This window comes from Lemur catta, chromosome 8, assembly GCF_020740605.2.
Source record: "Lemur catta isolate mLemCat1 chromosome 8, mLemCat1.pri, whole genome shotgun sequence".
In the NCBI taxonomy this organism is placed as follows: domain Eukaryota; kingdom Metazoa; phylum Chordata; class Mammalia; order Primates; family Lemuridae; genus Lemur; species Lemur catta.
Window position 1 is genome coordinate 6,614,937 of NC_059135.1, and position 12,909 is coordinate 6,627,845.

The following is a 12,909-nucleotide window of genomic DNA, read 5'->3' on the forward strand; positions in this document are numbered from 1 at the left end:
AAATGGTTAAAGCCACTGTGGAAAACAGTATGGCAGTTCCTTAAAACATTAAAAGTAGAATTACAACATGATCAAGCAATTCCACTTAAGCATACCCAAAAGAATTGAAAATAGGGTCTCAAAGAAATATTTGTACATCCATGTTCACAGCAGCATTATTTGTAATAGCTAAAGCATGGAAACAAACACAGTGTCCATAACAGAGGAAATGGATAAGTAAAATGTGGTATATACATACAGTGGAATACCATTCAGCCTTAAAAAGGAAATTCTGACCTATGCTACAACATGGGTGAACCTTGAGGACACTACGTTAAATGAAATAAGCCAGTCACAGATACTGTATGGTTCCACTCATATGAGGTGCTTAAAGTAGTCAAAATCATAGAGTCAGACTGTATAATGTTGGTTGCCAGAGACTTGGGGGAAGAGAAAATGAGGAGTTATTATTTAATGCATAAAATTTCAATGTGGGAAGACAAAATAACTGTAGAGGTGGATGGTGGTGATGGCTGTACAACATTATGAATGTATTAATACTTAATACCACTGAACTATACACTTAAAAAGTGTTAAGATGATACATTTTATTTTATATGCATATTAACACAATTTTTTAAAGTGAGGGGAAAAAAACAATTAAAAAAAGCAACTAATCCAATCCAATTGGGACATGAACAAAACACATGAAGAGGTATCTTACTGAAGAGGACAAACAGATAGCCAATAAGCACATAAAAAGATGTTCGACATCATTTGCCACTAGGGAAATGCAACTTAAAAAACTGCAATCAGGTATCACTGCACACTCGCCAGAATGTCTAAAATCTGCAATAGCAACAACATCAAATGCTGGTAAGAATGTGGAAAAACTGGATCACTCATACATTGCTGGTGAACATGTAAAATGCTACAGCCACTCTGGAATACAGCTTGACAGTCCTGTTAAAAACTAAATGTGCATCTGCGCAGAATGTATCGAGGGAAAAAAGTGAAATAAAAAAAAAGAGAAAAACTAAAGCGTAACCAACATACAACTCAGCAATTATACTACTGGGCATTTAGCCCAGAGGAATGAAGACTTATGTTCACACAAAAACCTGTCCATGAGTGTTTACAGCAGCATTATTCATTATAGTCCCAAACTGGAACAAACCACAGGTCCTTCAATGGGTGAATGGTTAAACAAACTTTGATACATTTAAATCATGTAATACTAACTACTCAGTAATAAAAAGAAACAAACTACTGATATATGCAACAACCTGGATGAATCTCCAGAGAATTATGCTGAGTGAAAAGAGTCAACTCCCAAAGGTATGATTCCATTTATTTAACATTCTTGAAATGACAAAATACAGAGATGGAGAAGAGATTAGCTGTTGCCAGGGGGTGTGGGTAGAAGGGAAATGCATGTAGCTATAAAAGGGTAACACAAAGGATTTCTGTCAAGATGGCAATGTTCTGAATCTTGACTGTACCAATGTCAATATCCTGGTTGTGTTACTGTACTATAGTTTTGCAAGAGGTTACCATTGGAGGAAACTGGGTAAAGGGTACATGGAATCTCTCTGTATTATTTCTTGCAATTGTATATGAAGGTACAGTTACCCCAAAATACTTTTGTTTATTTATTTACACATACAAAGCCCTGTTCTCATATATCTTACAATCTAACAGGGGTGTAAACAATGAACATATATACACAATGCCGGTAGCAATGCTGTGAAGGAGAATAAGACAAGGCAAGGGGACTGGGAGAGAGCTTACAGGTATACTCAGTAAAATGTTATCATGAAAATGATCCTAATACAGTCAACAACCAATGTCAGGTTATAAGCAAAAATTTCTAAAGCAGAAATGAAGAATCAACAAATATCCTTTACAGCATTCTCTCCCCATTCTAACTTACATACCATACAAATCTTTTAAGGGATTCATTTGTAATATAGTACTACCTTTGCTCAGATATTTTTAGTAGTTCTCTACCATTTATATCAACTTCACTATACAAACACATTCAAGGTCCACCAACACTACGGTTATTACCTTTTTCATGGTCAGGGAGACTAAAGCACAGAGAAGATGAGTAACTTACCTGCCTAGTTACCCAGCTGGGATGCCAGAGCTGAGAGTCTTAAGTATTTTGCTTATACCCCTTCCATATTTGTCATCACATGCTGCCATGTATTTAAATTATTTTCACATGCAGGTTAACTATCCCTAATTCAAAAATCCAAAATCCAAAATGCTCCAAAATCTGAAACATTTTGAGTGTCAACATGACGCTCAAAGTAACGTTCATGGGAGCATTTCAGAGTTTGGATTTTTGGATTAAGAATGCGCAACCAGTATATATAATGCAAATACTCCAAGTTCTAAAAATACCCAAAATCCCAAACACTTTGGGACCCAAGAATTTCAGATAAAGATAATCAACCTGTGTGTGTGTGTGTGTGTGTGTGTGTGTGTGTGTGTGTATTTCTTCATAATCATGAAGAAAGTCTGTTGACTTCTTTCTCTACTATTATTCAAATTAACTTTAAACAAATTTTCCTCTTAGAGATTCTGGAGATAATGGCAGACACTTCAGTACATAAATTAGGAAGGAACAATCTACCTTGAATTTCTCCCTGAGGATCTTTGTAATACCACTTCTGCATTGCTTCATGCATCAATGGAATTGACACACCCTTAGCTCTGTGCTCTTGCAGTTTTGACGCCAATCTCTCATCATCTAATGCACTGTCTTGGAGATAAGCCACCATCTTCTCAGCTTGCTAATAACAGGGGAAAAAAAAAACAGATTAAGGAAACAAATGATGCTAAATTAATACTTGTATACATAATAATAATGCCTACCTTTTTTTAACTACTTGATCCATGAAAGACACTAAGCAAGGAACACAGCAGGTAATTTTAATTCTCCCAATACTGCCATGAAACAGGTACTATCCCCATTTTACAGAAAGGGAAACTAAGGCTTGGAAATGTCAAATCTTGCTCAAGGTCTCGAAATTATTAAGCAAACAAACTGAGATTAAAACATGAACGAGTATAGATCAAACTCCAGGATTCTAATCAATACACTAACAGGAGTACCTTTTTTTTTTAAAGAGACAAGTTTGCCCAGGCAGAACTTGATCCTCCTGCCTCAGCATCCTGAGTAGCTGGGACTACAGGTATGTACCACCTGGCCCATCTAAGTGTACTTTTTAAACTAACAAGCTGTTGCTCAATTCTAAAACTGTATAAACTAAACCTGCAAAAAGAGGGATGTTAACAGAACAAAAGGTTCAATTAATACAATTACAAATAAAATCTTTCACAAGTTTTACTAAACACTAGGCCCCTTCTTCCTTTCTTCAGCATTTCCTACCACTAACTATCCCACTCCAAAAGAAAGAGAAGTTGTTTTATAGAAAAGGAAGCATGGTATATACAATCTCAGGGAAATCTAGAGACATGAATAAGATGCAACTACTCTGAGAGTTTAACTATTTTCCCTGTTACACTTGAGGCAAAAAATACAGAAGACACCAGGACCATCCACAGCTGCTTGTATTCACCATTTCTGGCATTCCATTAATGTTCAAAAAGAAAAAAGAAAAGTAAACAGCTAAGGGCAAGCCAAGAGCAAAAAATAACCTGACATAATGACTACTACATAGCAGAAACTTATAAGCATGAAAGGATTTGAAAGACAATTACCCATACAAATAAAGACTAAATGTCCAATTTTTCCAGTACTTAAAATCTAAAGCACATAAGTTCTATACTGGAATATTCACGTAACGCCTGCTAATTTTTAAGGTAGTTTGAGAGGAGACAAAAAGAATTACAGGATTTTTACCTGCTCCAAATGTTTAAGACCCTCTTCATCATCTGGCTCTGTGGAAACACCGCTCATACCAGGAGCACCTATGACTGGCGTTTCAACTGGCCGGAGGGTAGGACTAGGATTGGGAACAGGAGGTGGAAGTATGAGAAGAGGAGAGGCTGTCTCTGAAGGAATCTGTGACAGGGGCTGCTGAACATCAGGAACCATTTCTAGAGGGAAAAAAATTTAGATGGATGAAAATTCTTTAAAATACAGAGACTTATGAAGGCTAACTTTACAATATCAAGTGGGACAGCCTGCTAAGTGGGCCCAACAGAAACATGAACCCTGCCAGGAACACTGAAGCTACTTCTAAGGAGAAGTGTAGTATTTCTCCCTAGAATGACACAATTATCTCCACAGAATGACAAAAGATAAGGGTTAAAATGTATCTAAAAGGTCCTTCTACAGTGCCTACCTGTGTCACTAGAGCATCTACCCAGCAGTTATAGGTCAACCTCTTGGAAACAAATGGCATGTCTCCAAATTGTAAAACACAGTTATGAAAGCACCCCAAATCTTCTCAAACATGTCATACCTCATCAAAACCTTTATTTAAAATATCTGCAATTATCTTAAGTCAGTACCTCTTTGAAGTCATACTTAATTCAATAAATTACACGTTTTAGGAGTCTACCTGTACAGCGCAGGATGTTCTCAATAAGAATAAAAATTGCAAAAGAGGTTCTGTCTTGGTTCCTATTTCTAACCTCTCAGTATAAAGACACTTAAAAAGGAAAGGGGAATGGAAGTAATTAGATACAATTGCAGTTTCCCCTTTGAAACCTTGTTTGTTCAATTACAGATAGCTTCTCCAAATTCCTGTTCCTCTCACTCTTTCTTTGCCAAACTTTTTTAAAAGACAGTCTATACATACACATACTGTATCCACTTCACCACCACCCATACCTACTACAATATGACTTCGACTTCCACCTCTCCAGTAAAGTTCCTCTCTCAAAGATAAGCAGAGACACCAAATTACCAAATTCAATGACTTTTCCTAATCCTTGTCATCCAGTCTCCTAGTAACATCTGACATTATCAACCCAACTCTAAACTGAAATATTCTCCTTCCTTAGTTTCCCTGTACTCTACTCTCCTGGCTCCACTTCCGCCTCTGAAGATTTTTCTCCAGTTCCTCTTTCTCTACCTATGCTCTAAAAAGGGGAATTACCCGAGTTTTGTTCTCAGTTCACTTTTCCTCTCACCCCTAACAAATATATGCAATCTTTTAAATGTACATTCTCTCTCTGGCCCTAAACTATTCCCATCTAGCTACAGACCCTCATTAACAACTGCTCCCTAGCCAGCTCTACCTTAAGTGTCTCATCAAAACCTCAAAATCAATGTTCAAAACTCAATTTATTCTCTCTCCTCTCAAATATGCTGCTCCTCAAATTCCACTTTCTTTTCCTGTGAATGTGGCACCTCTGTCATCTTTCACTCTTCTCTCATCTTTACCCTGATATCCACTCAATTACTACGCCTTGCCAATTTCTACTTTGAAATCTCACCTGCTGCTACCTCCCTTACAGGTACACTGCCTACCTACCCTATAGTTACGGCTCAGGAGTCTAATGGGTCATAGTGTAGCTCATCTGTCACAAGAAGACAACCTACAACTCATGTTCAAACCGTGTTTCCCACCATCCTCCTTTTCACACCTCATACTTCATCTAAATAGAAACAGGACCCGATTCTTGCCCATACTTGGATCAGACCCACTTCCTCACTCTAGCTTTCATTGCTCCCTAATATTGGAATGCCCTCTCCCAATTCATACAGCTACGCCTACCTCCAAATTCTATTTATTATTCCAAGATGCATTCAAAGACCATCTCCTTCCTGAAGCATTCCAAGAGTCTGCCAATAGTGAATTCATATCATTACTTTTTGCCCTGGATTATTGATATATCCATGCTTTATCTCCCATACACACTATAATAATCTGGGGTTTTGATCTTTAATGCATATCTATGAAGCCTTCTCAAAATACGCATGTATAAACTCAATCCTAACATCTCCTAAAATAAGGCCTCAGGTATCTACATTCAAAAGAATGTACCACAAGCAATTCTGAGGCACATAATAAGTGGAAAACAACTACTACAAATCAAATAGGTCTCAAGATGTACAAGTCCTATCATGCCCGATATACAGAGATTCAAATACTTGCTGAATTCATGAATTCATTCATTCAGCTTTTAGACATAAAATACTGAAAAGAAATTACTGGTTCCATCCACCAAAATATTAGTCAATTAAGAAAAAAAGATAAACAGATCTTTACAATATTGTAGTGCTATGTTAGGAATAGTGCTATTTATTTAAGAAACAAGAAAAGATGCCTCTCTTAGCTTGGGGGCTTTGGGTGAAAGAGTGTCTCAGGCACAGAGAAAAGCATGTGCTAAGGCATCAATGCAAGAAAACAGGACACGTTTCAGGATCGAAAGGCTTTGAGGCTGGTGAGTAGAGTGTGAGGGAGTTTTAGCTAGCGCTAAACATTAGTGATGACAGATCACACAGGTCCTCAAATACCATGTTAAAGGTGTAAATTTTTATGGTGAATGAATCAGACAATTAAACTTTCAAAGTCAGGCATTACAAAGTCATTTTTTAAATACGTACAAGAAAAAACATGAAAATGAACAATAATATTGCATTATAAGGTCTGTGGGCAATTTAAACCAATACAGTTGACACTGGAAGAGACGTATTTTAAGCTTATTCCCTAGCAAAAGTGATGGACAGCCACAAATTCATCTGTGTTCTCTTTCTGTCCTCTTTTGGAACAATAACATTTTGGTGTGTCATCTGGAAATTTAAGTTGGGTTCACAAATAGACATTACATGAAAGGACGGTCTCATATGGGAATCAAACTAATGCAGAAGATCCGACCCCCACTTTGCTAGAGTGATAACAGTGTGGCTTTCCTAGGAAGTGAGAGTCCTGAGCCCCACCCTTGCAGATTCTAACTCTGTTTTGGTGAATTCTGAAATGGATACGTATGTGGAAAGCATTGTTTGACAGCGTTTACTGGCAAAATTATCTGTTCCAGTAATTCACCCATTAGAAGCAGTTCTAGGAGGTATACCCAGAAGACTATCATATCAGTGGTCACTGGCCTCAGCAAAATCCTATCTTACATCTTGTCCACTCTGACAAATACATACCGTCCCCTCTGCTGGGCACTTTGGCTGGTAGACTATTTTCTGTCCGAGTCTCCTCTTCAGCTTTCTCCGTCTGCTCAGTTTTAGGTTCATCTTTCCTCTCAAACTGTGGTGCTTCCTGAGACTGATGGTCTGAAGGAGAGCCTGGTATAGCAGATGAGGATGGGATTTGGGGTGTTTCCTCACTAGCTTCTGGAATATGAAAAAAACTTAAATGAACTTAGGAAAGTTTTGGTTTAGTTAGGGGGGAAAAAGTGTAAAAGGCAAAAAGAGGCCTTACCAATTCCTACTCTATCTGTTTTCTCTCCCTCTTTCTTATTTGTCTTATCAGGTTCTTTGGCCTCTTCATTATGGCTACCCTCAGAGTCAGAGCACTCCTCCCCTTCCTCCACAGGTCGAAAGTCCATCTCCTGTTCTTCTGGAATAGGTTCTTTCTGTACTTTCTGTAGCAAGAACATAAAACAAAAGGTCAAGAGCATATTTGGCTTTGGTGTGAGGTCAGTGCTTGATGTGACATTTAAAACAAATTTCTTACTTTTAGAGAGAGGAATGCTCCAGATGAGTCAAATGTGCCCATTTCTTCTTCAGCATCCTCTAAGCACCATTCAGGCAAGCTATCCCTGTCGTCGTCTATGCTCCCGCTGCCAGAGCGCACCCTTCGGTAACCCCGTTCATCATCCCGATCTCGAAAATCAAACTCAAACCTCCGACGTCGTTCCATGTGTTCCCGCCAGCCTGCAGAACGAGGGCCATCTGGGATGAGGAGGTGGACACAAAGCTTAGAAAAGTTTTAGCGTGGTATATGAAAAAGAAAATCAGGGATAGGAAAGAAAGGAGAAAACTACCACAGACAGCAAATTCAAATAGACCAACCTACTAAAGAGAAAGTTAGGCAAATTAAATGAAGTTCAGCGCTCAGAGTATATATATCATCACTAAGTGACAACGATACTTATTTTAAGTATTGAACTATGCAACATACTCTAAAGCTTTAAAAGATAAATTTGAAACAAAGCATGTTTAAAAGATACTATTCGAAGTATAAACTTTTAATAAGCTTTAGGTATCTGACTATAATGCTGATTGGCCACGCCTGTGGCCTACTCATAGGCTGGGCATACAGTGCTAGACATCTGTCCATACTGAAGTTTATGCCTTCCCTCTGGCAGGTCTCAAAGCATCTCCTTTCTTCCCATGAAAATATCATTTATGAATAAGACCAGTTCCCTATGTCAACTGATAATATCAAGGTCCTCACGCCTACTTACTACTGCCAAGTTCCAATTTGTAATTCTAATTTCCAACAAAAAATCACGGAATTGTAGTGTCGACAGTTAGCCCACTATCCTAATTTTATAGTTTAAGAAGTAAAACTCTGACAGCAGAAACCACCTGCACAACAACAAAGTGGAACTAGAATCCAATTCCGCATCCTCTGCTACCTATTCTATTAAATATGAAATGTCCAATTCTGAATCAAAAGTGTAGTTTATTATATCTCAAACAAGAAGCAGTACAATTAATCAAAGTATGTGCCTAAACTATCAATACAGTTTTGCCATCTTAATGGTAGCTTCTTTATGCCAGCAACTAAGAAGCCTGAAGAGTGAGTGGCGATGAAACCATAAAAGGTGTTTTCCACAGCTTGTTGAGAACTGAATATTTTTCCTTGCAAGAAGTGGTCCAAAGCCTGGAAGATGTACCAGTCAGTTGGTGCAGGGTCTGGTGAATATGGTGGATGACAGAGAGTTTCCAAGTCCAGCCTCTGTTATTCGTGTGACACGTGACCCAGCGCTATCTTGCAAGAGTACTGGCCTGTCTCTATCAACCAATCTCGCTGCTTAATCACAGGCATCCTCATCATTTTGTCCAATTGGTTGCAGTAGACATCCACTGTAATCAACCGACCAGGTTCATGAAGCTGTAGTGGATAATACCAGCGCTGACCACCAAACTGACACCGTTAGCTTTTTATGATGAACTTTCAATTTTGGACTGTGTTTCAGCACTTCATGTTTATCCAACCATTGTGTGGAATGCTTACTATTGTCAAAAAGAATCTGTTTTTCATCACACGTTAACAATACACTGTAGACATGGTTCACCTTGATGTCAAGACAGCAAAGAAAGGCAAGCTTTGAGACGATTTCTCTTCTGATGCTCGTTTAATTCATGTAGAATCCATCTGTCCAGCTTCTTTATCTTGCCAATTTGTTTCAAATAGTCCAATATTGTTGGAATAGTAACATCAAACCTTGCTACTAATTCACGTGTAGGTTGAGATGGATTTGCTATTACTACAGCTTTCAGCTCATCATTATCCACCTTGGTCTTAGGTCGCCCACGTGGCTCATTTTCAAGATTAAAATCACCACAACAGAACTTCTCAAACCATCAACCTACTGTGCATTGCTTAGCCACATCCTGCCCAAACACTTCATTGATATTCTGCATTGCACTGGTTCCACGATGGAACTCATATTCGAAAAAAACACTCATCTTTGACTTCTCCATGGTTTCACAAAAATTGCTCTAAAAAAAATTTGACAGATAATCACATGCCAAAACGTGTGTTTCCAAGACTGAGGATGTGCCTTCACAGTACAAATAAAATAAGAAGTGTCAAAGTGAAATCTCAGAGACATCAACTGTCAAACTTAGTACTTAAGGAAATTAGGCATTTTATACAATAATATGTTTACTGTCCTTTCCCTTTTTTCATCTCTTAATTCTCCCCAGAGAGTTTTTATTTCCGTATAATACCCCAAGGAACATTCCTAAATCCACCCTAGCATACTATTTACTGCATCTACTTTCCAACAGAAAAAGCCTTGAGAACAAAAGATCCTACTTAAGGTATTTTTCTAAAAAGGAAATGGTATTAAATCTAACAAATCTGAGTTTTAAAAAGTCTTAAAAAGAAAGGCAGGCTTTAATCTATTAGAATTTTCTATCCTTGATTGCTTTCTCTGTAGAAGATACACAAAGCTAAATGTTCTTACTATTTGGGCCCATTTGCTAAAACCAGAAACCTAAAAATAAAACTAAAAATAAAGGGCAAAAATGTTAAGATGCCAAATACAGGTAGCATCTTATAAGCCACTCACAAAAACACAAGAATACATTATTCACACACTCCCATCCCTACTTACAACAACAAAGACTATTTATTATTTCCTATGAAACTCAGAAATTTTATACCCAGATTGCTTAAATGTAAACTTAGAGCCATTACTCAAAAGAAGTCTTCACAGTTAAATGTTAAATTCCAGATACTACTATCATTTCTAAACAATCTAAATGTACACTGTGATAGGAATCTATCCTTCTTGGCACCTGGATCATGTTTCCCTCTTACTGAGTTTCCTAAGTTCAGCTCTCAAGAGTAGATGTTTCACTGTCCTTAATGTCCTAATCTCTACACAAATCCAGCTGGAAGCCCTACTTTAATAAAACTATAATCCAGTTTGTTGCTGCCTTACTAATAGTTAATCAAAAAATTTTTGTGGTTTTGTTTTTTTTTTTTTTTTGAGATGGGGTCTCACTGTGCTGCCCAGGCTGGTCTCAAACTCTTAGGCTCCAGCGATCCTCCTACATTAGCCTCCAGAGTAGCTGGGATTACAGCTGCACCACCACACACAACTCAATAAAATTTTATTCATGAAACTAAATGTAGCAGGTAAGGCAGATCTATAGCTTATTAAGGCTGACCACTACTTTATAGACCTTACATCTGAGCTAAAGTTGGATATTATTTTCATAAAGATAAAATCAGTCAAAATAATTAGCCTTAAATTTTTACTGAAATTCAAATAAAAGATTAACTACAGTCTAAGAAACGTTAAGAGTTAACTTATAGCAACTGCTATAATCAGAATAAACTTTGAATGTGTTGGGTTCAAAAAGTAGATGGTTCATCACTATACAATATATACATGTAATGGAATTCAACTTGTATCTCCTAAATCTATTATAACTTTTAAAAAGGGGAGGGAAAGTAGATGGCATTCTTTTTAGAAAAAAAATGCATTTACAGTATTTTTTTCAGACCCATATATCTTTATATCCCCCAAACTGTCTTTAAAAAATATGTGGATTTCAGTCATAGGTCTGATTAAAAAAATATATATATGTAAGTTACATATATATATACACACACATACACACATATATAAAGTCTATATATATTTATATAGATAAAATTTTGGAAGATTTACAAGTTGATGACAAAACTGACATGAAAGTCAAATATTAGGGGGAAAGATTTAGAAAAATATGATATCTAACCAAATTCTAAGTTGCTAAGTGGGGGATACTTTGTTTAACTCCCTTTAATAAAATCAGTATCGGACGTTTGGGCTGAGAAAGCACTGTTCAATCTTCCAAAACATTTACCTTGTTTGGTTTTGACCAGCTGCAATTTCTCTCCTCGCTCAGCCCAGATCCTATCCATTCTTCACTATATGCTTGTTGGGAACATAGTCTACAAACCCTTCTGCTTATAGGCAAGTTCAGCACAAAGTGCTGTGATGCCTTGAAGAGAACCATACCATTTGGTTGCCCAAGAGACAGACTGATGAGAACTGCCTCAATCTTATGATGTAAACAATGCCCACTAAGGACAGAAAACCCACCTAAGAGGCAGTCATGAAGAGTTAGTATAAAAGCATCATAACTCTACCCAAAGATTAACTTTACTATGTTTCTACCTACCTACAACTCCATAAAATACTCTAAATGCTTGTTATATTGTCTACTCAGGTCTAGGCTGGTGGTTTAGCTAATAACTTGATTTTAAAAAGTGAAAACAGGTAACATTATTATAATTTCCTCTATTAAAGGTAGTACACTTCCTTGCACAGGGTGGATAAAATATTGTTATGCACATCAAGTTCATCAGGCATGTTCACACTGTTTGCTTCAATTCTACGTGACCCCATGGCGCAAACTGTAGTTGCATCTGATTATCATGAGACATGGAATCAGCACCGTGGCTGGAGTGAACTTGAATACAAAGCACCAGTGTCTTCAATTACCACCATATCTAATGTCTGAGAAGAACAGTTTGAAACATTCTTAAGAGACAAACAAAAGAACTTTTAAAACCACTAATCACTACTATTCTCTCTCCTTTTTCTAATGTTACAGGGACAAAAGAATGAACTTGTGATTATGTTTTTGACCTAGGTTTAAAGTTTATTCTTTAAATAAGGTTAAATCACATTTTCAAGAGGGAAAAAAATGAAAGAATAAATCCTTTCTTATACAGAAAAACATTCATTTTCATTTTCAAGTGTATAATTATACATTTATAAGTTTTAAAGAATGCTAAAAAAAAGATTCAAAGATTTAGGTAAAACTGAATGAAACCTTCTCTCATTTTTGCAGTTGAGGACAGGTGTTTCCCACTACATTAATATGTCCCCCTCCCACCAAAAAAAAGAAAGAAAGAAAAGTGATTTCAATCAGCTGAATAGATGTGTTGGTAAATTTTCATGCTGAAAATCTTTTATAATAATAAGGCTGAGTGTGATAGCATAAATAATGACTTGTCTTTTTTTTTTTTTTACCAGTTTATCTTTTCCACTTTATCCCTAACTATTTCCATCAAACTATCCCTTATTTTAGTCTTTTTGTGCCTTCACTAAATAGACTTCTTACCAGGACTGTGAGGCCGCCACCTCTCTCCATCCCTTCTTGATCCAGCTAGTCGCCAACCTCCATCTTCATCTTCTCCATTTTGTTCCTCTCTAAAGATACGCCAATTTTCACTTTCTGACCGTATGAACTCATGCTTTCTCCCTACTGATGTTGGTCCACCTTCCTCAAAATTTGGTCTCCCTGTAAAGGAAATA

The 12,909-nt window shown here is 37.1% G+C and overlaps 1 protein-coding gene across 4 annotated transcripts in view; it reads right to left on the bottom strand.

Annotated features, from left to right (window-relative positions):
* The window catches only part of GIGYF2 (GRB10 interacting GYF protein 2), a 128,062-nt gene that overhangs the window by 40,855 nt on the left and 74,298 nt on the right, over positions 1 to 12,909 (bottom strand). For 3 of the 4 annotated variants that reach the window (XM_045559617.1, XM_045559616.1, XM_045559619.1), the window contains 6 exons: positions 12,716 to 12,895; positions 7,590 to 7,807; positions 7,335 to 7,497; positions 7,058 to 7,246; positions 3,854 to 4,050; positions 2,621 to 2,780 (listed from right to left, as the gene is read on the bottom strand). In XM_045559617.1, coding sequence (XP_045415573.1) covers positions 2,621 to 2,780; positions 3,854 to 4,050; positions 7,058 to 7,246; positions 7,335 to 7,497; positions 7,590 to 7,807; positions 12,716 to 12,895 — 1,107 coding nt within the window. The remainder of the gene's footprint in view (positions 1 to 2,620; positions 2,781 to 3,853; positions 4,051 to 7,057; positions 7,247 to 7,334; positions 7,498 to 7,589; positions 7,808 to 12,715; positions 12,896 to 12,909) is intronic. The other variant, XM_045559620.1, reaches the window with a different exon arrangement.